Consider the following 24362-nt stretch of genomic DNA (forward strand, 5'->3'; position numbering starts at 1 on the left):
CAATCAGAGTTTTTTTAGTTTCTTTTGTTAAGCAGTTCTGTTTATAAAAATTAATATTTCTTGACTTATTTGTTTTCTTATAGGTCTTCCAAGAAACAAAAGGAAATTTACCTATTTCTTAAACAGAATAAAACTCATTATATCTTGTAATTACCATGTGACAGCATTGGACAATTTTAAACATTTAAGGCACTTTATGGAAACTTCATGATGTGTTTTTTCTTATATTAAGCATTTTCTATTTCATCAACATGGGAACTGTTTCATCATTACTCATCAATTGTTTCTAACAATGCTTAAAACTAAAACAATAAGGAAGCAGAATAATGATGAAATTGCCTAGAAAGATGATGCAACTGTAAAATATATCATTATTATGCCATCATCACTATGATTGTTTATAGTATTGACTGAAGATTATGTCATCATTCAAGAGGCTATAAAAGAAGCCTGGAGACACCTTTTTTTTTTTTTGAGACACCACTTTTATAGCCTACTTTGTTTCACTGAACACAGTTTATAATTCAGAATTATTTTTTCCATCCATAACTGCAAATAGAAGAAAGTGACAGAGGAAGATATTTCAAAATTATTAAATGAATCAGAAGATGAATGCAAAGACAGAGAGCAGTAAGCTAGACTCTAATGATTAGGGTAAAATTGAAATTGATTATACAAGTGAAATCTCAGACTATGAGTCTTCATAAGACAGTGAATTTTCTTAAACTATAGAATCGAGTGAACAACGCATTTCAAAGAGAAAAACGGAAATATACCATAGTAGTTCCCTCTTATCCATAAAAAATGTATTCCAAGATATCCAGTGTACACCTGGTACAATGAATAATGCTGAATTCTATGTATACTGTGTTTTCTTGATCTGAAAACTGAGATAGCTAATAAGTGTCTCACAGACAAGTAGCTTAGAGAGCGTGGATACACTGGACAAAGGGATGATTCACATACTTGATGGAATAGAGTGTGATAACATGACATGCTACTCAGAATGGTGTCCAGTTTAAAACTTGTGAGTTGTTTATTTCAGGAATTTTCCATTTGATATTTTCAGACTGTGGTTGACTGTGGGTTACTGAAACTGCAAATAGCAAAATCATGGATAAGAGGACACTACTGTATTCTCATCTAGTTAGCCCTTTAACAGGAAGGACTTTATCCTGTTATATTTTGTGACAAGAACCTGAGCCATTTCATTTTGCTAAAAGAGCATGTCACAGTACTCTTTCTTTATAAAATTCATGCGCCAAAATCTGTGGTTTCTAAGTGCACAAATGCTAAAGAAAGGCAGGCATCCAAAAGAAATGGACAATGTGAATTTAAAAATAATTGAATGTATTATTGTAACCTATGTTTGTAAATACAAAAATGAAAACTTGGCCGGGCACAGTGGCTCACACCTGTAATCCCAGCACTTTGAGAGGCTGAGGTGGGTGGATCACGAGGTCAAGAGATCAAGGCCATCCTGGCCAACATGGTGAAATCCCGTCTCTACTAAAAATAAAAAAAATTAGCTGGGCATGGCGGCATGCACCTGTAGTCCCAGCTACTCGCAAGGCTGAGGCAGGAGAGTTGCTTGAACCCAGGAGGCGGAGGTTGCAGTGAGCCGAGATGGCACTACTGCACTCCAGCCTGGCGACAGAGTGAGATTATATCTCAAAAAAAAAAATAAAGAACGGAAGAAAGAAGGAAGGAAGGAAGGAAGGAAGGAAGGAAGGAAGGAAGGAAGGAAGAAGGAAGGAAGGAAGGAAGGAAGGAAGGAAGGAAGGAAGGAAGGAAGGAAATGTTTTATTATGAAATGAAGATGACATTTTCTTTTCAACAAAATTATGGACCATCAAAGATTACAAAAATTAAAGTACTACATTTTGATGATGCACGTTCTAGAAAAACCAGAAGTAATAATATATAATAGAACCTATTAAAGATGTATTCAAAATTTGAAATTGGTATCTGCAAGATGAATGCACTGAAGGCTCATAGATGATAGGTGATGAGCTGTTTGTTTCTTTCTGAAGATATTTCCCATTTGAAGTATACACATCTTTGAAAACAGGGAATATAAGATAGAAACATTTTGTTTTACTATATTTAAATTCTTATCAAAACTTTCACTCTCCCTTTATTCCTACTCCTGTAAACTATTGGAAAAACTAAATAATTTTTTTTAATAATTAAAACTCCAAGTGGTTGATAAATAGAGAAAATTACTCATTCCTGGTATACTGAGATTAAAGTGTATATTTTCTATGTCTTCACTGTATACTTATCAAGTTATCCTTTTTCATACAATTATTTATGTCTTAGCTTACCTCTTTTCTGGACCACCAGCTTGCTGAGAGGATTCAACAACTACTTACTGAATAAACATTAAAATTCCCGAAACTGGCCGGGCGCGGTGGCTCACGCTTGTAATCCCAGCACTTTGGGAGGCCGAGGCGGGCGGATCACGAGGTCAGGAGATCGAGACCACGGTGAAACCCCGTCTCTACTAAAAATACAAAAAATTGGCTGGGCATGATGGCGGGCGCCTGTAGTCCCAGCTACTCGGAGAGGCTGAGACAGGAGAATGGCGTGAACCCGGGAGGCGGAGCTTGCAGTGAGCCGAGATTGCGCCACTGCACTCCAGCTTGGGTGACAGAGTGAGACTCCGTCTCAAAAAAAAAAAAATTCCCGAAATTTTTGTTGTGTGAAAATAATTAAATGATTGGAATTAGAGTGAATATGCTTTTATGGAACTATGCCTACCTTGGAGCAGGATTTTTTTCAGAAGTCTAAAGCAAAGCTAAATTGTACCTAGTCTTGTCTAATACAAGCAGTGAGCTCTGAAATACATTAGATTAAACTATTAAATAACAGTGACTATAATGCAATTACATTTGACCTCTTCTCAGCGAGATTTAACCAAAAATATAGTTAAGCACCACTGAAGTTCAAGAAAAGGATCTTAATAAAATGAGAATACTAACTTATTCCTTAAGGCTCTTTCTAGCTATGGACTTAAAACCCATTGAATTGGAATACAGGCTGCCAAAGAATGCCTTATTACAATCCGAGAAGATTTTGATAGGTGAGTACCCTCAATTTAAAGAAAATAAATGACACAAAAAGCAGAATAAATTACCGTGACATAATTCTTGGCTTAAGTAAAAGTCAGACAGTAGCTGAAATTTTAATAGTGGAATAACTTCTAAGGGATAAACTTTAACTTGTATTAAACTTTAATCATAATAGTTACAGAGATGAAAGCTAAAAAAAAATTATTAAAATTACTAAGCACAAGCACACTAGCCCTGGTCCTGTACTGGACGTTTAAATTGGTTTCTTTATCTATAGTGAATATAAAGAGGTCTGTGAACCATGTGATTTCTTCCTTACAGAAATTTGTCTCTTTAACTTGGGTGACTCTGCCCAGAAACCCATGCAATTTATTAAGCCCAGATAGAAGTTGGTGAAGAAGGAATATGAAAATGCCAAGCAAGATCCTGATGTGTTTTCTTAAAAATAGTCTACCTAAATGAATAAAATTATCAGTATAGCTGTCACTTAAGAAAAATGTGCTAAGCCACACAAAATTGAAAAGGAAATTGGAATTACTGTAAGGTTGATAAAGATAAATAAATCTGGAGGAATATTCCTTGACCATCTGTACTATCAATTTCCAAAAAAAGAAAAAGAAAAAAAACCCATAAATTGTGTTTTGATGTTGCAAATAATGTCTGTCTTGACCAGTTTTAATAGTTCTCTTATGAGTAAGTGACAAGTAGACTACTTTAAGCCCTAGGAAAAAAAAGTGGAGGTTAATCAGTTTCAAGACAGCTACCATAAGACAGAATCAATCTCTTTCTTTCTGTCTCAATCTCTCCCCAACCCTCCTCTCTCTGTCTTCCCTAAGGCAGGTTATGAGTTATTAAAACACATCCTATATAACGCTGACCATCTGCACAACCAAAGAATCTCGATATGAAGATGTTAGGTCATTAAATGGAGAAAGTATTTCTGGAGAGGGGAGATCTTCGGTGTTCATAATATACCTAAAATTACAAAATGTAGATACAGGTCTATGCCAGTTGCCCATAGGACCAGTGTTGATAGCATGCATTCACTTCCTAGATTTAAATATAATTTTCTTCATGTTTCAACTTCATATAGAGTAAGTCAGTACAAGAGAATTTTGATTCAATACAACCAAATGAGCAGATCTTTATAATTTATACTGGTTTATTAAGATGGTCCCTATAATTGAAGTGAGGATTACCACTGACCCTAGGATAGTGCATATTCACTATTCACAAGAGAAAATCAGAAAGAGCAATTCAATTAATCTTCAGGTTTATAGACAAAATCTTAGCTAAAAATTTTAAGAATATCTTAGAAGCATTTTATTTGATGGGATAAAAGGCAAAACTTGGGACTTATGTCATAGTGTCAGCACATTTCATCAGCAAGGGTTTTCAAATTAGAACTGCAATTTGGGTTACTTTTGAGGGTGTGACAGTATTCTACAAAGGAAAAACTGAATCCCGGAGGGAAAATCAAATTATAGTTTTAAAAACTCATTACCAATAATTAATAATGAACTCTAGCTAAACAATAACAGGTGTTCCACTAATCCCAAACAGAAACAGATGGAAGCACAAATGTTTTATAAATAGTGGATACATGCAGAGCAATAAACTTGGCAAGAATTGTCTTATTCTTTAATTGTCAGTCAGAGTCAATGTCTCACCACTTACATTTTCTCTAAATTAATATGCCCAGATTAAATCTGTGTTTCTCATTCCTTATTTTTGAAAATGCAAGTCATATTTAGTGCTTTTTCACTCCATGTTTTGTATTGCTACACTGACAAAGATAATATTCCTGAATTTTGTTTAGGTACATTTACATAACGTCATATAGTTTATTAAATGAAACAACATGCATACTATGTAGGCTTCCCTTCTCTCCGTTCTTCCTTTTCAACTTCTGGACAAGAAATATTTTTCAAGTATTTCTTTCATTTCTTCAAAATAATGAATGTAGGTAGATGAAATAAATTAAGAATTCAATTAGTAAGTCAATTAATGGTATCAAGAAATCTAATCCTATAGAACTGGGAATTATCTTCGGGGGCTGGAATACTCGATAGTGTTGTAGATCTCAACTTAGGACTTTTTAGAGTATGTTTGCATATGCCTTTACAAGGGCTCTCTCTGTGTGGTTGTTAATAAAATCATCTTTAATTCATGCATAGATGATTTTATTATTTCTTCTAACCTTACTCTGTTGTTAGATTTTCAGAAAGAAATGATTGGTATTGTGACTATTAAACTACTAGCATCCCTCACTGAATTTCTTAGTGCATGGTTCTCTGTGTCCTGAGACTTTCTTAGGAATTATATTTTATGATGAATAAATAACTACTATGAATGATTTCAGTGGGACAGAAAACAGATTATTTTCCTCAGATAATGAAATTTTAAAACTAATGAAATATGAAGAAAATAATGCATATTAGTCATTTATTAATTCATGCTCATCAGCAACATAGATTCATCTCATCTCATATGTAAGTAAACACCTAGTTGACTTCATAAAAATTATGTGTAGAGTATGAATTTCTTGAACCAACACAGGTGAACAAAATGGTCAGCACAACTTTGACCTAAAATTGAACTTTTTGTTTTTTTAAGACGGAGTCTTGCTCTGTGGCCCAGGCTGGAGTACAGTGGCGAGATCTCGGCTCACTGCAACTTCTGCCTCCCAGGTTCAAGCAATTCTCCTGCCTCAGCCTCCCGAGTGGCTGGGATTACAGGAACCCACCGCTACATCTGGCTAATTTTTGTATTTTTAGTAGAGACAGGGTTTTACCATGTTGGCCAGGCTGGTCTCAAACTCCTGACCTCAGGTGATCCGCCTACCTCAGCCTCCCAAAGTGCTTGCATTATAGGCGTGAGCCACCAGGCCCAGCCAAATTGAACTTTTTAATTATTTATTTATTTTGAGACAAGGTCTCGCCCTGTAGTCCAGAATGGAATGTGACGGTGCCATCATAGCTCACACACCCCTGCAGCCCCAAATTCCTGGGCCGAAGCAATCCTCCCACCTCACCCTACCAAGTAGCTGGGACAATGGGTGCACACCACCATGCCCAGATAATTTTTATTTTTTTTTTGGCCAGTTGCAGTGGCTCACGCCTGTAATCCCAGCATTTTGGGAGGCCGAGTTGGGCAGATAACCTGAGGTCAGGAGTTCGAGACCAGCCTGGCTAACATGGTGAAACCCCATCTCTACTAAAAATACAAAACTTAGCCAAGTATGGTGGCAGGGGCCTGTAGTCCCAGCTACTCAGGAGGCTGAGGTGGGAGAATCGCTTGAACCCAGGAGGCGGAGATTGCAGTGAGCCGAGATCACACCACTGCACTCCAGTCTAAGTGATGAGAGTGAGTCTGTGTCTCAAAAAAAAAAAGAAAGAAAAAGAAAAAAAGAAATCTGTAGAGATGTGGTCTCTATATGTTGCCCAGGATGGTCTCAAACTCCTGGGCTGAAGTGATCCTCCTGCCTCAGCTTCCTAAAGTGCTGGGATGACAGGTATAAGCCAACACACCCAGCCCTAACATTGAATTTTTGATATATATAGACTGAAACTTGTAAGTATTGAGAGGTTCTCTTCATGTAGGCAACTCACCAGGCAGGCAGTGGTGAAATGAACAAATTAAAGTTATAACATTTTGTTTGTAGTCACTAGATGGTTTGTCAACAATGCAAGGTTGTGACGTGATCTTCATTTTAAATGTAAGAACACTAAAAATGAGGTAGAGTTCAATTATTTGCTCAAGACCTAATACTAGAAAAGGATGGAGTTAAGAATTATCACCGTATTTCTGTCCAAAGCCTTGTCTTTCCACCATATCACACTACCTTCCTGAAGGTTTATTTCCAATTATGCTATGTTACTATACACAAACATTGATAGTAATTAATTAGTTTCACCTATTAAGTTATAATATTTAGCGATTTTCCCCCTCATTTAAATTTCTTACTGAAAATGTAGAAGAAGGAAAAGAGGAGGAGGAGGAAATTATTTAACTAGAATAAATTACTGGGATCAACAACATTTTCTGGAGTGCAAAGGTTCTCATTGTCTAGTTTTCTAGAGCCTAGATGTGTTACCTATTTGTTTTAGAAATGAGATGTCTCTTTTGACAACATACGCATAACTTATAATTATATATTTTTGAAAGGCTTTCACAAAAATAGTTAAGAAAATAAAAATATAGCTGGCTTTAAGCAATTAGCTTCATTTATTTTAATATAAATGAGCTCCTTCCTTAACAATACTGTCTTCTTGGAAACGTTTTCCCAAACATGAACATAGTTCTGTCAGTTTTTAAATCTGCAAAAGGCATAGTACAAGCAATCAAGTTACTCATGCTTAGTTCAGATGTTAGTAAAAAATACCTTTTTATACTCTGGGCAACAATTAAAGATACAAGGCAAGGTAGATATATTCCTTTAACTCAAAATCCTTCCCTATCATTTTGAATATTAATTCCGAGATTATCTATCTCTATCAATAGTTCTTTGGAGTGGCTAAACCAAGTTCATGTATAAGGGAAAAAATTTTTAAGTTTTGGAAAACAAAGCACAAATATTTGAAATGTGATGATTTTAATATGAATTGTGTTCACTACTAAGAAAAGAAAGATATTTTCATTGTCATGGGTCTTTTCTTCTAAGTTTACCAAGAATAAAATAAGATGATTCACTGCTTCACTTCAAGACATTACTAAAGGTTTTAGCATTCTTTATATAGAGAAATATTAGCACATATTTTACATTTCAGCTGACTTCATTTGCAATAGGCCATGCAGTGACTGAAAGTAAAATTAAGACCTTAATGCCAGTTATTACTGCTTTTTATTGGTTTTATTCTAGATCTACACATGCATTATGCAATTTTTAAAAAATGAAAATACAGTTAGGTACATAAAAAGCCCACAATCTTAGAAACAAAGACTATTAAAACAGACAAGTACAAGAATTGCTTGGAATACCTGGTTTTAAATCCCCATGGACAAACATGTCAATCATATATCGACAGAATGCATACTGATCTGACAGAGTAGAAAGAAAAAGAGCAATGAAAAAATGTCGTCAACACTTCATTTTTCTACAGAGAAATAATTTAACAAAACAAGCAAAATAGCACAATTCTATTTTGGTTACTACAATATTTTCTGCAAAAAAATAATTCGCACTTATATGAAAACACAGAAGGAAAGAAAGACAACAAATGTAATGCTTCATTTCTTCCATACAAAAATAACCTTAAAAATTGAAAAGGACTAATTCAGGGTAATCTTATAGTGGTTGTTTTCAAAATAAAAACCTATTTTGTCAAATAACTGATTACAAAAGTCATCGTATTAAAGCAATTTTTCCAATTTGTGTTTTTATAAACTTTCAATAATGAAACAGAAGTTTTACAAGAGGAAATTGTTTCCAACTTGGAGTGTTTTATCAAATACTCAGTTCCAGCCCTTCTGCTAATTGTCTCTATGGAGCAGCAGAATGTCTTTTCCAAAAGACTATCAGGAGAACTAACCTCTTTGCAACCTGTTAGGTGGCCTCTGAATAAAAATGCTCTTTAATTGGGAGAGTAAATCAAGAACAGAGTAACAGAACTAAATGATATTGTTGTTAAACTAATCAAATGAGTAATCTTAAGATCATCTTATGATCTTGACTAGTTTATGGCCTATGGTGAAAGTAAACAAACAAACAAAAAAACTGTAGTATGTAAACATCATTTTGGGCAGACCTGGTCTTCAGGAGTTGGTTTTTTTCTGTTCCCTCTAGATTAAAGACATTGCACTTAACTTTAAATCCTCACAGAACTTTAGATTCTCCTGAGGTCAATCCAACTCAAAGCTCAATTGATGAATCTTTACCGTATCTTCTTTAAAGCATATATATTATGAAATAATTTACATTTCAATATTCCTGAAATATGCATTTTATTAATCCACCAAATCCAAAGGCAGCTTTAGGACCAAGAGAGTTTATTCAATTTAAGCAACATGTTACATTCTTAATTGCTCCAAATTATGCATATCAAACATATGAAATAACAAAGCTTGTTACTAAACAGATACACCTCTAAGGATTTTTGTAAATCTCATTCTTTTTAGAGTAGTAACAGCATTTTTAGAGGAATCCATTTTACTATGAAATTCTGTTAGGTCTTTAAAAAATAAATATAGCTATTGAAGAAGATATAAAAATATAATCTTTTTCATTAATACCTAAATATGGGCAGGCCAAAACTCATAAAGTTCCAAAAATTTAGATGTATTTTAGTTGTTGAAATTGGAGCACATTTTCCCACAGGAGAGGTAGGGAATGGGAAGGAGGCTAGTCCTCAGGTCATTCCATGCATTGATTTGCCCTTTGATGTACTGGCAGTAATAGCTGGAGTTTCTGATCCCAGGACCTGGGAACCCTATGATTGGGAAAGACATAAGGTTAAGGTAGAAGGTATTTTCTCTTTTCTAGACACAAGATTGTTTTCCTGAGCAAAACTGTAGAACTGGCAATTTGACTCTAAGACAAAACAAGATGAAAAAGTACATTTCCCTTAAATTAAAAGTTTGAAGTTAGACCAGTGTGGACTTTCTGAAATTGGCAGTATGTTCCCCTTATTTCAGTACCTTAAGTGACTGTACTCTTTTTAGATTTGTCTGCCTATACTCTAGGAGTAGTTCTCAAAGGGCAACGTAAACACGGGAAAGAGAGAGGAGTTGTCAAAATACAGATTTTTGGGCTCCATCATCCAAAAAAATTTAAAATGCCATGGATCTGGACCCTAGGAATATGCATTTTATACAAACTCCTTAGATGAATCTAATTAGACTGCACTTACAGAATCACTGATCTAAAACCTTTCATTCATTTTTCCCAAAATAATTACTCTTAGAGGCACTATAGACTCCCATGACAGCAAATAAGAGTGTTTGTTTTTATGTATGTTGGAAGTTTAGAATGCAAGGACTATTTGTAATATAACATCCCCTCCAAATGAAATATTATCTGCCCCACGTTGTGATGGGATGGTTATATACATAACATGTTGAAGAGTGTACTGAATTAATTAAAATCTTCACACTTCAGAGAGTCTTCTTTAGCTGAATGCTGACAATGTAATGAAACTTTTCAGCTTGTATGTTGAAATATGATCAAAGTACAGTCAGCCCTCCATTTCCCTGGGTTCCACATTTGAGCATTCAACAAACCACATGCCTGTAATCCCAGCACTTTGGGAGGCTGAGGCGGGAGGATCACTTGAGGTCGGGAGTTCAAGGCCAGCCTAGCCAACATAGTGAAACCCCATTTCTATTAAAATACAAAACTTAAATATATATATATATAATTACAGCTACCATGGTAGCTTTGTAAATACTTGTTATACCGTATTGTTTAGGAAATAATGATAAGGAAAAAAAGTCTGTATATGTTCAGTACAGACTCAACCATGGTAGCTGTACTTAAATATTATAGCAGAAAATTTTTCATAAAGAAAATCTAAATTGTCCTGCCATTCTAACTTTCATAGTTCTGAGATAATAATATATATAATGTTAATTTGCTCATCATTGTAAGTACTTTTTCCCCAAATAAACATCCTTCTTGGAATAACACATGCTGTCCATTTCTCTCCTTGATTCTCAGGAAGCAGTGGTAGATGTCATTCAAATGATACTTAGTTGGTGTTCCCTGTGGAATAGTAACCAAGGGAAAATACATTCTGGGTGCAAAATGTCAACAACAACAAAAAATTTTTAAGAAACTTCTAATGAGGATGGGGCACATGTGGTCCAGTGCTCTATAACAGATTCACATTAGCTATACTTTCTCTGCCTGCCACAAATATCAAATAGTCGTTTAAAAAGAAAGAAAGAATGAGTGAATGAGCAAAGTGTGTGGCAGCTGGAAAATTTGTTTCTCCTTCCCCACAGACCTCCTAGAGGTCATCAGAAAGCTAGGGAGCAATGTCTGATAATGCCAACTCTTCCTACTCTACAAACAGATTTAGATGGGTTCATAAAAACTAGATTATTTGATGGGTGTGTGTGTGTGTGTGTTTATGGTAGGCGTGTATATACATATGCATCTTATCCCTAATGCTTTAAGCAGAAAAAGAGATGTATTATTTCCATATACAATATTGAGAGTAACTACATTGAATATATTCATATGTATATAATGTAATTAAATAATTACTAATAAACATGTGCCCCATGTGAAAATCTGTTTCCAAGTGAGTAAAGGACCTATGAGCCTTATTTCTTTAAAAAGAAGTATTTAGAAATCTATATGAAAAGAATGCCTCAAACATATCAGGTCTAACTTAACTATGTGAATGAGTATTCTCTTGCCCAAAAAGCTAACTCAACAGTTACACTAAGTCATCATATAAAATTTTCAAAACCAAAGCCTCAGAAATTAAAAAAACTATATCTTTGTTTATCTTGCTTAGTTAAAATCATAATGTAATTAGTTTTCTTTAATGTAAAAATGCTGTTAATTAAATCTTTGCTTAGTAACAAAAAATGAAAAATAAAATGACATATTTATATGTCTGATCTGCCATTAGAGGTTAAGTTTTGAATACTTACCTAATGATACATTTATATAATTGATGGCAACTGTTCTCAATACTGAGCCTTGCTTTAGCAATTGCAATTGTTTGGCTGATAAAATCACATTTGTGCTTTTGTTTTAAACTCTAAATGATATTTGAATGTCCTTTTAATAGATAAATAGCTCTTTGTGTAGAAATAAAAATAGTAGACTGAAAAGGGATATGGTAATATAATGCTGCCTTTAATAAATCTGATTACTGATAGAAATGAAATACAATATCTGTGGCCTGGAAAATAAACATTATTTTAAAGTGTTCTGGTGATGAGTTTTTATCAATAAAATATGGCTCCCAAATCCCCAAAGACACGAAAAGTTAGCATCAAAAAATACATTCACATTCCTAGTTGTTAGATAAGTATTTTGACATTTCCAAATATAACTGGCATCAATTTTTACATTCTGCATTTATGGTTAAAAATTAGAATGTACTTTGTAGGTTTTCACTGATTTCATGTGATTATTTTTCGTTTTGAAGAGCAATCTAAAGTGTAAAGGATTTTAGGATCTAAGTAATCATACCAGTGAATCCAAAGATTATTTCTGCTGTTTTTTTTTACCACAGTAAAATATTATATTCAATGTATTTTCTCTTTACTTACTTCATCCTTTTTTTCTACCAAAATATTTCATTAATGACATAATTTTGATAGAACTAATAATTAACTTTTAAATTTTTGTCATGGTGATATAATCACCTTGAAAATTGGAAAAAGTTTTAGAGCTCCTAAGTTTTAATATGACATATCTTAAAATAATAAATTAAAATTATCTAAATTTAAAAGTTTGTAGATCACTAAAAAAAGAAAAAATCTTTCCTTTTTAAAATACATATTTTAAAAATATGTATCTTTTGTCATATAAATCAGAGTTGACAAATATTACATGTGAATCAAAGTTTACAAATGCAAATTCAAGAGAAAAAAGATGAAAATACAGTATGAGTGCATTGCAAATTTCATTTCTTGTGCCTTATAATGAGGAAAAATTAATTTCAGTTTCATCCTCTAAATAGCTTGCTCTGTAACAAAATTGTGAGATTTCTTAAACTAAAATCTAATAGAAACCAATTCTTTGATACAGTCCTTAGATAACATTAGTCAAAAGTGCTACAAAGTAAAGAAAAATTTGGTTTTGCAATGCCTCCAAGAAACATCAGTTACAGGAATAGTCTCTTCATATTAGATCCCTGTATTCTATAAAGGAGTCTCAGGATTATATAGTAATCTGGAGTCAGGAACGGACTTAGGAAAAGAAAGAGTCAACAAGTGCCAGAGATGTGGTACAATAAGACCCTTAGTTGCCCTCCTAAACCTTCAGCTCTGTATATTCATATAGAAACCTTCCATAAAATAAAAATTCAGGTTTATATTCCACCTCCATTTAAGTGATATATTTTTGCAAAGTGGGGATGTAAGTTTGACATCACTCTTGCTGAAGAATGGCAAAATATGTCACATTCAGAGCTTTCTAAAGTTAGAAATTTAGTCAATGGAAACTGAAAAAGAATCTTGAGAGCTGTCTTCTCTATAACATCTTGCCTATTAAATAAATTTAATAATTTGATGTATATTCTAAATGATGTGCTCTTGCCAATGCAACAGTAATGTATGGATAGTTTTTATGATATTTACTCTATATGATGCCAACATGTACCCCTTAACAAACTCCTTAGGAATTGTTGTCATTTTGGGGGACCACTTTCCTCAAAGAGTATGACACATACAATCTTTATTCCACCTCTTAATAGACATTCCATATTTCAAAAATTCAACATTTATCCCCAATCTTTATATGTTTTCGGATGCTACCTCCAAACCCCTTTTAAAAATACTTCAAAATGCCCCTTTAGATATGTGAACACATTTTAGTATTTTTATAAATAAATATTAATTCCCAATTTACTGTATTTCCTTTCTGATATATTTACTTTAATGTCTTTTACCCCCATTTGGAGTCTGATTTTGGTCTTTTTCAGCTTTTAATTTCACTGCATGTGCTTCTTGCCCAATATTCTCTTAGAACCTCCAGCAGCCTCCTGCTCTGAATGTTTACCTTTCTGTTCATGCTTTGACACAGCTGTTTTCTCTTTGTCCTCCTTTTCCTTGGGTTTCGATGGTGTTTTCTGTACTTCTTTTACTTTTACAGCTGTTTGCTTCACTTTCTCCTGTTTTCCACCTTTCACTTCCTTTTTAGTCTTTTCTTCACTCTTTTCTGCAGTCTTAGCTTTCTTTTGTTCTGTATAAAGTTAAAAGATGTTGAAATACTTTTGTTTATTTACAAACATAATGTTTCATCTGTACTATGTCATTAAGGAAAACTGGAAAAGAAAGAGGAAAGAAAGGAAAACAATAGAAAAACACTGTTTTTAACATAAACACTTGTGACTTACCAGAGTTTTATACAGTTTATGAAGTGCTATATTAAATAGACTACTAAAAGTGTTATGGCTCTTAATTTGTACATGAAAACACTATTTTTTAAGGCGATAGTAACTTAGCATGTCAACAAGGAGGCATTTGTAGTATGCAGGGGATGGATATATAGGAATTTCTGTGAAAGACCATGTCCACACCAAACAGCCCAGTGAAGTAGTCTCCTTTTATAAGCACGTGATCATTTTGCTCCACAACTGAAAGATCTTAAGGGTCATTCAAGAAACTGAAATGCCAACGAAGCCTTTTTTAAAGACAACAATTAGGAATGCAAGTGTAAAATTACCTGCATTGGTGTTGACTAATAGAAATAAAACAATGAAATCCATTAGAGGATAACTGAAAGACCTATAGTCTAATGGTTTGGCTTTAGAAAAACTGGAAGTGCAGAAATTGAGAAATTGGCTCCCGTTTATCTTAAGTCAGCGATAATTCTACTAGTTTTTAAAGCCCTTAAACATATCCTGGGAAATTCAAAGGGCTATAAATAAAAATATATATGAATAGATATATAAATTAGAACATATATATTACACACATATATTCTTAATTTGATATTATCTGTATTTTGGAAGAAGGAACTGGGATGCAAATTAACCAGTCTGTGGATCTTTGAAGCATCTTTTAAAAAGCAGTAATAATGTAGCACATAATTTGTGGAAAATTGTTCATAGTAGATGCTGCATATTGGACATTCCTTATTGTATGTGACTACACATAACCACTATACACCACAGCAGCTCTACTGCAATGTTGGAATCCTCTATGTCATTTGCTAATGTACTGTGTAGCCTTTATTGTCACTCATGTTAAAGAATTCGATGAAGGCCGGGCATGGTGGCTCATGCCTGTAATCCCAGCACTTTGGGAGGCCAAGGTGGGCGGGTCATGAGGTCAGCAGATCAAGACCATCCTGGCTAACACGGTGAAACCTCATCTCTACTAAAAATGCAAAAATTAGCTGGGTGTGGTGGTGCATGCCTGTAATCCCAGCTACTCAGGAGGCTGAGGCAGAAGAATCACTCGAACCAGGGAAGTGGAGGTTGCAGTGAGCCGAGATTGCGCCATTGCACTCCAGCATGGGCAACAAGAGCAAAACTCCATCTCAAAACAAAAAAAACAAACAAAAAAAGAATTTGATGGAAAGAATTTGATGAAAAAATATAATCAAGTTTCTTGACTTTGATACCCTAAATGATGATTTCAGGCTAAGCCAAGATAATATCAGAAGGTCCCATTAAGAGAATGAAAATGATAATGCCAGATGCTGGTTAGCTTGCAAAACAAAAATAATCTGTGGTACCGCACTTAATTGACTATGCCAGCACTTCCCAAAACACTGCTTCTCAGATACTTCAGATATTTACAGGAAGATGTTGATACTGTATTAGGTATTGGAGAATATTCTCATGGCCAAATTCATTTGGAAACAATAAGCTAACCTGGTCGTTTAGCTTGGACTTTCTCAAGGCTGAAGTGTATTGAGAAATTTTAAGAAGAGGAATTATGATACACACATTATGCAATATTGTTTAATCATAAAATTCTCATACAGATATTACTCAATTACTCCATAAATTTTTTTTTTTTTTTTTTTTTTTTTTTTTTTTGAGATGGAGTCTTGCTTTGTCATCCAGGCGGTAGTGCAGTGGAATGATCTCGGCTCACTGCAACCTCTGCCTCTCAGTTTCGAGCAATTCTCCTGCCTCAGCCTCCCAAGTAGCTGGGATTACGCGCGCCCGCCACCAAGCCCAGTTAATTTTGTATTGTTAGGAGAGATGGGGTTTCACACGTCCATAAACTTTCAACATCTTTGTGGCTTCTGTAACTACACTCAGGGGATTTTCTTCTTCCTATAAATCATTTCTAAACCTCCTTTGCTGGTTTCTGCTCTTTCCTGCAGTAAACTCATACGTTTCTGTGACTGAAACCAGCAGCTTTCTGCAGATGACTTTAAATTGAAATTCTAGAATTCCATTGGAATGTTTATTAGTGTCTGTCTGGAAAGAAAGTTTCACTGGAAGGGTCAACAGCACCTCAATCTCATGCAACTCATTATATGTTCACCTAAAAAACACTTCTAGAGAGTCTATGTTGACCTGGGCTCACAGCTAGTTGCTGGAGCTCTAAAAATCAGCATAATAATAAAACTATCTGAATAAATTTTAGCATAGCAAAATTAAAACCCTGCAATATGTGGCTTCCTCCTATCTTCCATCTTACAGCATCTTTCCAAAAATTTATTTCCCTACTGGGCTGCTTTCTTTCTTTTGAATATTTTATGTATTTTTCCATGTGTCAAATGTTGTCAGACTACATTCTTTATATTTTCTATATTTTTATACATATTTAGATTTCTTTTTTTAAAATTTTTGTTCTTTTGTTTTTTTTGTTTAGACAGACTCTTGGCTCTGTTGCCAGGCTGGAGTACAATGGTGCGATCTCAGCTCACTGCAACCTCCGCCTCCCAGGTTCAAGCAATTCTCCTGCATCAGCCTCCTGAGTAGCTGGGATTGCAGGTGTGCACCACCAAGATCAGCTAATTTTTGTATTTTTAGTAGAGATGGGGTTTCACCATGTTGGCCAGGCTGGTCTTGAACTCCTGACCTCAGGTGATCCACCCGCCTTGGCCTCCCAAAGTGCTGGGATTAAATTTCTTCATGGTCAATTCACATGCAAAAAAATGGCTCTCCCATTTGAATTAATAATGTCTTCCCCGGAGCTTCCATTTGTCTGAATTTTTATTAAAGTATACATTTCATTCTTTATTATATATCTTGAAATATAGATAGTTTGCTCTATCTGTCTTCCCTACCAGACAGACAGTGCTTAGGGGTAGGAATTCTATTACTATTTTTGTATCACCATAGTGTCTAGCACAATGCTTTTTTCATAGAAAACATAGGATAAATGTATACTGGATTAGCAATTTTGATGAAGGAGAGAGTAAATATTCCACTATACTCAGATCACATGTATAATATAGTGATATAGAGACTGCATATGTAAATATGTGTTTAGAAATAAACTTGTCTAAACCTGTTAAACTTGCCAACATTTTTTTGTTTATACTAATTTGTATGAAATTGTTATATTTGCTTACTCTAAATGACAGCTATCTACTCCTTGTAAGTTATAGTTGATTTAACCTTAACTTTATAGTATGGAATTATACATGTGTGAAATTCAGATTTATTTTTAATGCCATTATAATTTATAAGTGGGCAATGATTATTTTCTAAGAGGTAGAACCACATATATAGCCAACTCATTATAATCATTGACTTTAAGTATAAAAATAATAAAATATTTTCTACCGATTTTAGACACTTTTCAATTGCATTCACCCTGGAAATAGATAACTTTGCCTCATAGTAGAAAAAAATGAGTGAGAACTAAACAATGATGTGACTATAATAAAGAAAATTTCATGAAACTGAAGCAACACCCAACTTCTATTTACTTTTGAGTACATATTCTTCAATTTTGTGCCAAAATATTTTTCCTGATTTTTCCCTAAAATAATTTAAGTGACGAAATTTATTAAGGAATGAAAAAACCAAAAAGTATTGCCATGGATATTCAAATTGCCCAGTCTTATTTAGGAAGGCATTTTATTCATGACTTTTGTCAAGTGGAAAACTAAATGGCCTAATCAAAAAAAATGATATCAGCATATTTGATTCAGTCTTGGAATTAGCATGATCCATTAGCTACTGCATCAGATTTAGAATGTCTGATGCCAAAGTATTAAATAGAATAGTATCCCTCAATAAACATACTACACATATTGGGAGTTAGAAAATAACACATTTTCTCTCTCATTCCGTAAAGAACTGCAAACTGCTTAACTTCTCTCTGCTTCAGTTTCTTTGCATTTAGAAAAAAAAAGAATCGCCACTATAGCTGCCTCTTCCTCTATGGAAGCTGTGGAGATAAGTAACACTGAGCAAAATAACTTTGAATTCTGCAAAATAAGTCTGTAAACATTTCTAATATTATATCTGCATAATCTGCATGTCTAGAGCTCTTGGAGTTTCCCTAGAACTTAACCAAAGTTTAATGTACAGCAGGAATTACTATTTCATTATTATTTTACATTTGAAAAATCTAAGTATCAAAAAGCCATTTATCAAAGATGGTGCAACTAAATGAGTCAGGAGTAGAAAGAGTAGAATCAGAATGACTAACCCAACTTCTAATCGTAGTAAATTGCACACTTACTAATATTAACCTAAAAAGATGATACAAAAAATGTATTTTAAGACATATAAGGGCAGATATAAATATACATGAAACATGTGAAAGCGATAAAATATCTTCCTGAAACTGACCAAGGCAGCAATAACCTCTCCCACATCATCAAACACACAGACATCTGAAGGTCACACTGACATCCACATCAATTAGACAGCCTGGCCCAAACTTGGCTCACCTCACTCAACTTCTCTTTTCATCATTGTTTTCTTCTTCTTCTTCTACCCTGTCTCTGTTATTTTTAATGAACTACAGAAATAGGCTAATTTTCTCAGTGGATATGGGGTCCTACATACGTATCAAGGTAGACATTAAAGGTCTACTCTTCCTCGGGAGGAATCCCTGAAGTGTTCTAACCAATGGCTGCCTTTCAGCAAGCAGTATGCAACAGAGCAAGAAACATGCTGTGTTCTATGCAAGTGCCTCCAGAAATCACAGCTCTTCAAAGGGAGAGTCTACTTTAACTGGTCACACCTTTCAAAGATACTTTATAATTTTTTCTATCTTTAATGTCACATAGAAGGCTTATGACTTTTTAATCTTACTTTGTTTTACCAGAAACCACCTATTATATAAAGAACATTTTCTATTAATTTCTTATAACATAATACATACACATATAAAATAAAAATAAAAAGTATATACTGTATACAAACATGTATACACATATACACATACATATACATGTTGTAAACAGACACATATATACATATGCATACATAGATACATACATATACGTGTTTTAAACAGACACATACATACTTATGCATACATATATATACACACACATATGTATGTTTGTGTGTGTATGCATATGTGTTTGTGTGTACCTCCCCCAGAAGAATGATGTAAATATTTAAATGGAAAGTATTTATGGCAAGCAGACTCAAGCCCCCAGTGATTCTCAACTTGTGGCATTCATATCCTTGTGCAATCATCTTCCCTTCAATATGGGTTGCCCCAGGAATTTGCAGCTAACCCATAGTACCTAGTAAAGGTGATTGAATATGACTTCCATGATTAGTCGAGATAAGATTGTAATTTCTGTCTTCCTGTTTCTCTCTCATTAGGTTTAATGAAGCCAGCTGTCATGTTCATGAGACTCATGTGTCAAGGAACTGAAGATGGTCTGTAGCCAACAGCCAGCCAGGAACAGATTGGCTAGTAGTCATTGAGGAACTGAATCTCACCAACAACCACATAGTGAACTTGCAAATGGTGCTTCCTCAGTTGAACCTTCAGATGAGACTGAAGTCCTAGTTAACACTTTGTTTGCCACCTTGTAAGACTGTGAAACAGAGGCCTGAGCTAAGCCATGCCCAGATTCTTGATCCACAGAAACTGTGAGATAATAAATGTGCATTGATTTAAGCCTCAGATTTTGTGGTAATGCTTTACAAAGCAATAAGTAACTAATGCAGCATTCAACAAATTTTTTGAAAAAAAAAAAAAAAGATGCTTGAAGACCTGTATTTAATTATTTTTGTGAAGAATACTCAATTTATACTGACTGCACCTGGGTTTTTAGTCTTAACCCAGTCATATACTAGTTTTATGACCTGGCAAAAATTTTTTTCTATCTCTCTTGAGGTCACTTTTTTCATCTGTTAAACGAGGTAATTAATTTAGATGATCTTTAAAATGTCCACTAGATTTCATACATCTATCACATATTATTTCATCTATATGTAATGAAAATAAATTATGTATATACAAGATTTATTTTCATTTGCATTTATGAAACAGGAGAAACAAAATAAAATTACATTTATTTATTTTAATTTAATCTTGAAAGTAAATTCATGTTATCTTCTAAAAATATTTCAATTTACAATTCATCCATATTAACTTTAATAAAATGATATTTGGTTATCTAATGGAAGATTTATTGAAAATATATCTGCTTCAAATATCTCATTATTTTACATTTAGTAGATAAACTAAATCTTAAAAATGCTTCTAAGTTTTACCTAAATGGGTAGGTTCTTAAAAATACCGAATTGAAGCTTCTATCTGATTGCCTAACGTGTATATTTTAAAAGATAAGGAAGAAATTTAAATGTAGGGAATAAGATTAAATTATCAAATAAAATCCATTTTTTCTAGTAATTGGCAGATAAATTTAATACAGAAAAACTTTGTTATTCAATATGCCAAAATATCAAATATTAAAGTGATATACTAATAAATATATTTGGCATATTATTATGGTACTTTCAGTTCTCAAACTTTTAAAGTAAAAATATTGATCAAGATTTATGCATGACCACTTTTTTTTTTTTTATTTAGACAGTCTCACTCTTTTGCCCAGGCCAGAGTGCAGTGGCACAATCTCAGCTCACTGCAACCTCTCTCTCCAGGTTTCAAGGTATTCTCCTGTCTCAGCCTTCTGAGTAGCTGGGATTACAAGTGTGTGCCACCACACCTGGCTACTTTTTAAATTTTTACTAGAGACAGGATTTCACCATGTTGGCCAGGCTGGTTTTGAATTCCTGACCTCAAGTGATTCACTGGCCTCGGCATCCCAAAGTGCTGGGATTACAGAGGTGAGCCACTGTGCCCAGCCAATTATTTCTTTTTGATACAAGAAAATCATTTACGGTGCAGAAGTTGTCTATTTGTCTATTTTTGCTTTGGTTACCTATGCTTTTGAGGTCTTACTCAAGAAATCTTTGCCCACATCAATGTCCTAAAGCATTTCCCCAATGTTTTCTTCAAGTAGTTTCATAGTTTCAGGTCTTACATTTAAGTCTTTAATTCAGTTTGATTTGATTTTTGTATATGGTGAGAGACAGAGGTCTAGTTTCATTCTTCTGCATATCCAGTTTTCCTTGTACAATTTATTGAAGAGACTGTCCTTTCCTCAATATATGTTATTGGTGCTCAGTAGCAAAATAGAATGACTATAGTTAACAATAATTTATTGTATATTTTAAAATAACTAGAGAGTGAATTTGGAATGTTCCCAATGCAAAGAAATAACAAATTTTTGAGGTGATGGACATCCCAATTACCCTGATTTGATCATTATATATTGTATGCTTGTATCAAAACATCACATGTACCCCATAAATGTGTACAACTACTATGTACCTATAAATGTTGAAAATAAATAATTTTTTAAAAAGAAAATTCTGAATTTGAGATTCTAAAATCAAATTCAAGTTATAATACTGGTCAAAAATTGTGAACCAAATATGTTATTTTAGTTTTTTTATTGCTGTGGTAACAAATTACAACAAACTTAGCCACTTAAAATAACACCCATTTATTATCTTCCAGTTTTTATGATTCCAAAGTGTTGGCTCAGCATGGCTCTACTGAATTCTCTGCTTAGGGCCCACAAGGCTGAAATCAAGTTGTCACCTAGGCTTTGTTTTTTACTAGAGGCTAGAGGAAGGAATTGGCTTTAATGCTTGTTCAACATGGAGGCAGAGTTCATTTTCTTCTCACGTTTTCAAGCCAGCCAATGGGCAAAACTACTCATACTTCAAATCTCTTTGTTCTCTGCTGAATCTCTCTACATTTAAAGACTCATGGTATTGTCTTTAAATGTCTTTAAAGACTCATCGAGCCCACCTGGATAATCCAGGATAACCTCCCTATTTTAGAACAACCTTCACTGCCTCTGAAATTTTTTTTTTTTTTTTTTTGCCATGTAATACAACATAGCCATAGGGATGACACCAAGGGGTGAATGAGGGTTCTGGGGCTCAGAATTCTGTCTACCACATATGATGAAGCTCTTCATTTTCCTCTCACATTTTGAGATTCTCTATTAAGTGTTCAGTTTAATTATTCTTTTAGATATTAAATTTTAAATGTAAGACCAAATTAACTTTTTAATATAAATAAAATGATAAAAGTTTACAAATATCCAACTATCTGTTACCCAAAAATTAATCTTTCAAAGTAAAAGGAATTTAGTTATGGAAATAATAAATTGAAAAGTTACCTTTTGCCACTGTCTTTGTTTCTGGTTTTTCTTTTTTCTCAATTTTTTCCTTGTGAGTTGCTTAAACAGAAAATTTTACATTAGTACACATTTTTAACAGATTTCAAAACCAAGCTTTCTTTTGACCTCAGGTTCATAAGTGCTAAAACCTAATCTGTAATATTTTGAAAATTTATGACATTAATAAGACTAATTCAGAAGTAAAGAGTTACCAGTGTAATAACAGTTGTATTGAATTCAATGTTAAAGTCTAGGCATTAAGACTTAGCAAGCTTGTTGAAAATCAGATCTACTCTTTCTCAAGTCATTATTTCAAATAGGTAAAGCTTTCAGGGAAGACTGAAAGGGAAAATTTTCTATAAGAATTTGTCAAAAAATATGTCATGTTTATTTTTAAATTTGAATTATATTAAATTGTGTTGTTTGGTAGTTTCCCAAATCATCACACATTTTTCAATATTTACATACCATTTCTTCAAGAATAACAATGGTAATTAAATAAACTACAAAAATTAAGTAGTAAAATTTGAGATTGAATTGGGCAGTTGATAAAGTGTGTGTATTGAATTGCTAGAGGAAAAAATTAGTTCCACATATTTCCATTTCTCCAGCTTATAACAAGAATAGTAATAATGTACATCAGCTTTACTTACATCATTAAGAAATGCTTAAAATATGTATTTAAAAATCTATTATTTTTAAATACAGTTAATAAATAGTGTCCTCCAGAATCTTGGAGAGATGATTTAAGCCTCAGAAAGCCTAATGTTCAGTTGAAGAGCAAGTGTCCCTAACAGATGCAGAGCTGCTGAGAGACCAGGTGCCTCCTCCTCTAGAGTTTCAGCCTCTCCACCACTCAGGCCTGCCCACAGGCACCTCCACTACCACTTGGGATTATGGGTAATAGATTAGACAATGTTAACAAAAGGAGCATTATGCTAGGCTAAGCAAGGCACTATTCACACAAGGTCACAGGACTACATTATAACATATCTCCTAAAAAGCAAACATCCTTTAATTGGCATAAGGTAAATAAAAAAGCACTTACAATGCAGCATTTTATTTCTGCTTTTCAATTTGAATACATTTTTTTCTGCAGCACTTATAATTTAAGGGCAAAAATTCCTACCTTTTTTTTTTAACAGAAAACATTTAGCTACTGTAAAGTTTGAAAAAAAATCACAAGAAATAGCAGATTATTTCATTAAGTCAGCATACACAGAGCCTAGTGCTAATAATTCTGCTTAACCCAATATCAGACAAGAAATGGTCACCTATTTCTAGAACAGAGAAAGGAGATGGCTGTATTGAAGTTCATGGAAATTGAACATGAAGAAAATAAGATAAGAAAATAACAAAATAAACATGAAGAAAATAACAATTATTTAATTGAAATTTTCTTTTTTTTTCTGTAGGTTATTGGGGTCCAGGTGGTATTTGGTTACATAAGTAAGTTTTTTAGTGGTGATTCGTGAGATTTTGGTATTTCCAAGTGTAAATATACCATAAAAAATATTGAAGCATGTTTCAACTGATCTGATTCCTAAATGTCATAACGTGTTCTACCTAACTGGAGTGTTTAACAAAAAACTTCAGCAGACTATGCATACTCTGGATGCATAAATCAGCTGAAATCTGGCCCAGCTATCCTAGACACAATCCACCCTAAAACAATGGCAAAAATTAAGTTAAAATCTTACTTCATATCATACACTGAGATGGATTTTAGAGGAATTAAAGTTAAATTTAAAATACGAAACAATCTTTTTTGGATGGGTGCTGTGGCTCACACCTGTAATCCCATCACTTTGGGAGGCTGAGATGAGCAGATCTCTTGAGGTCAGGAGTTTGAGACCAGCCTGGCCAACATGGCAAAACCCCATCTCTACTAAGAATACAAAAATTAGCTGGGTGTGGTGGCACATGTCTGTAGTTCTCATGCTGAGGCATGAGAATCTCTTGAGCCCCAGAGGCAGAGGTTGCAGTGAGCCAAGATTGCACCACTGCACTCCAGT

At 33.8% G+C, this 24362-nt stretch overlaps 1 protein-coding gene across 2 annotated transcripts in view; it reads right to left on the bottom strand.

Moving 5' to 3' along the window:
- The window catches only part of TRDN (triadin), a 284355-nt gene that overhangs the window by 137368 nt on the left and 122625 nt on the right, over window positions 1-24362 (bottom strand). Inside the window, exons 7-9 of one of the 2 annotated variants that reach the window (XM_032158166.2) lie at window positions 22348-22407; window positions 13756-13938; window positions 8055-8114 (exon numbers count right to left, since the gene is read on the bottom strand). In XM_032158166.2, the coding sequence (XP_032014057.1) occupies window positions 8055-8114; window positions 13756-13938; window positions 22348-22407 (303 nt within the window). The remainder of the gene's footprint in view (window positions 1-8054; window positions 8115-13755; window positions 13939-22347; window positions 22408-24362) is intronic. The other variant, XM_058430587.1, reaches the window with a different exon arrangement.

This window comes from Hylobates moloch, unplaced genomic scaffold (assembly GCF_009828535.3).
Source record: "Hylobates moloch isolate HMO894 unplaced genomic scaffold, HMol_V3 SCAFFOLD_2, whole genome shotgun sequence".
Taxonomy (NCBI): domain Eukaryota; kingdom Metazoa; phylum Chordata; class Mammalia; order Primates; family Hylobatidae; genus Hylobates; species Hylobates moloch.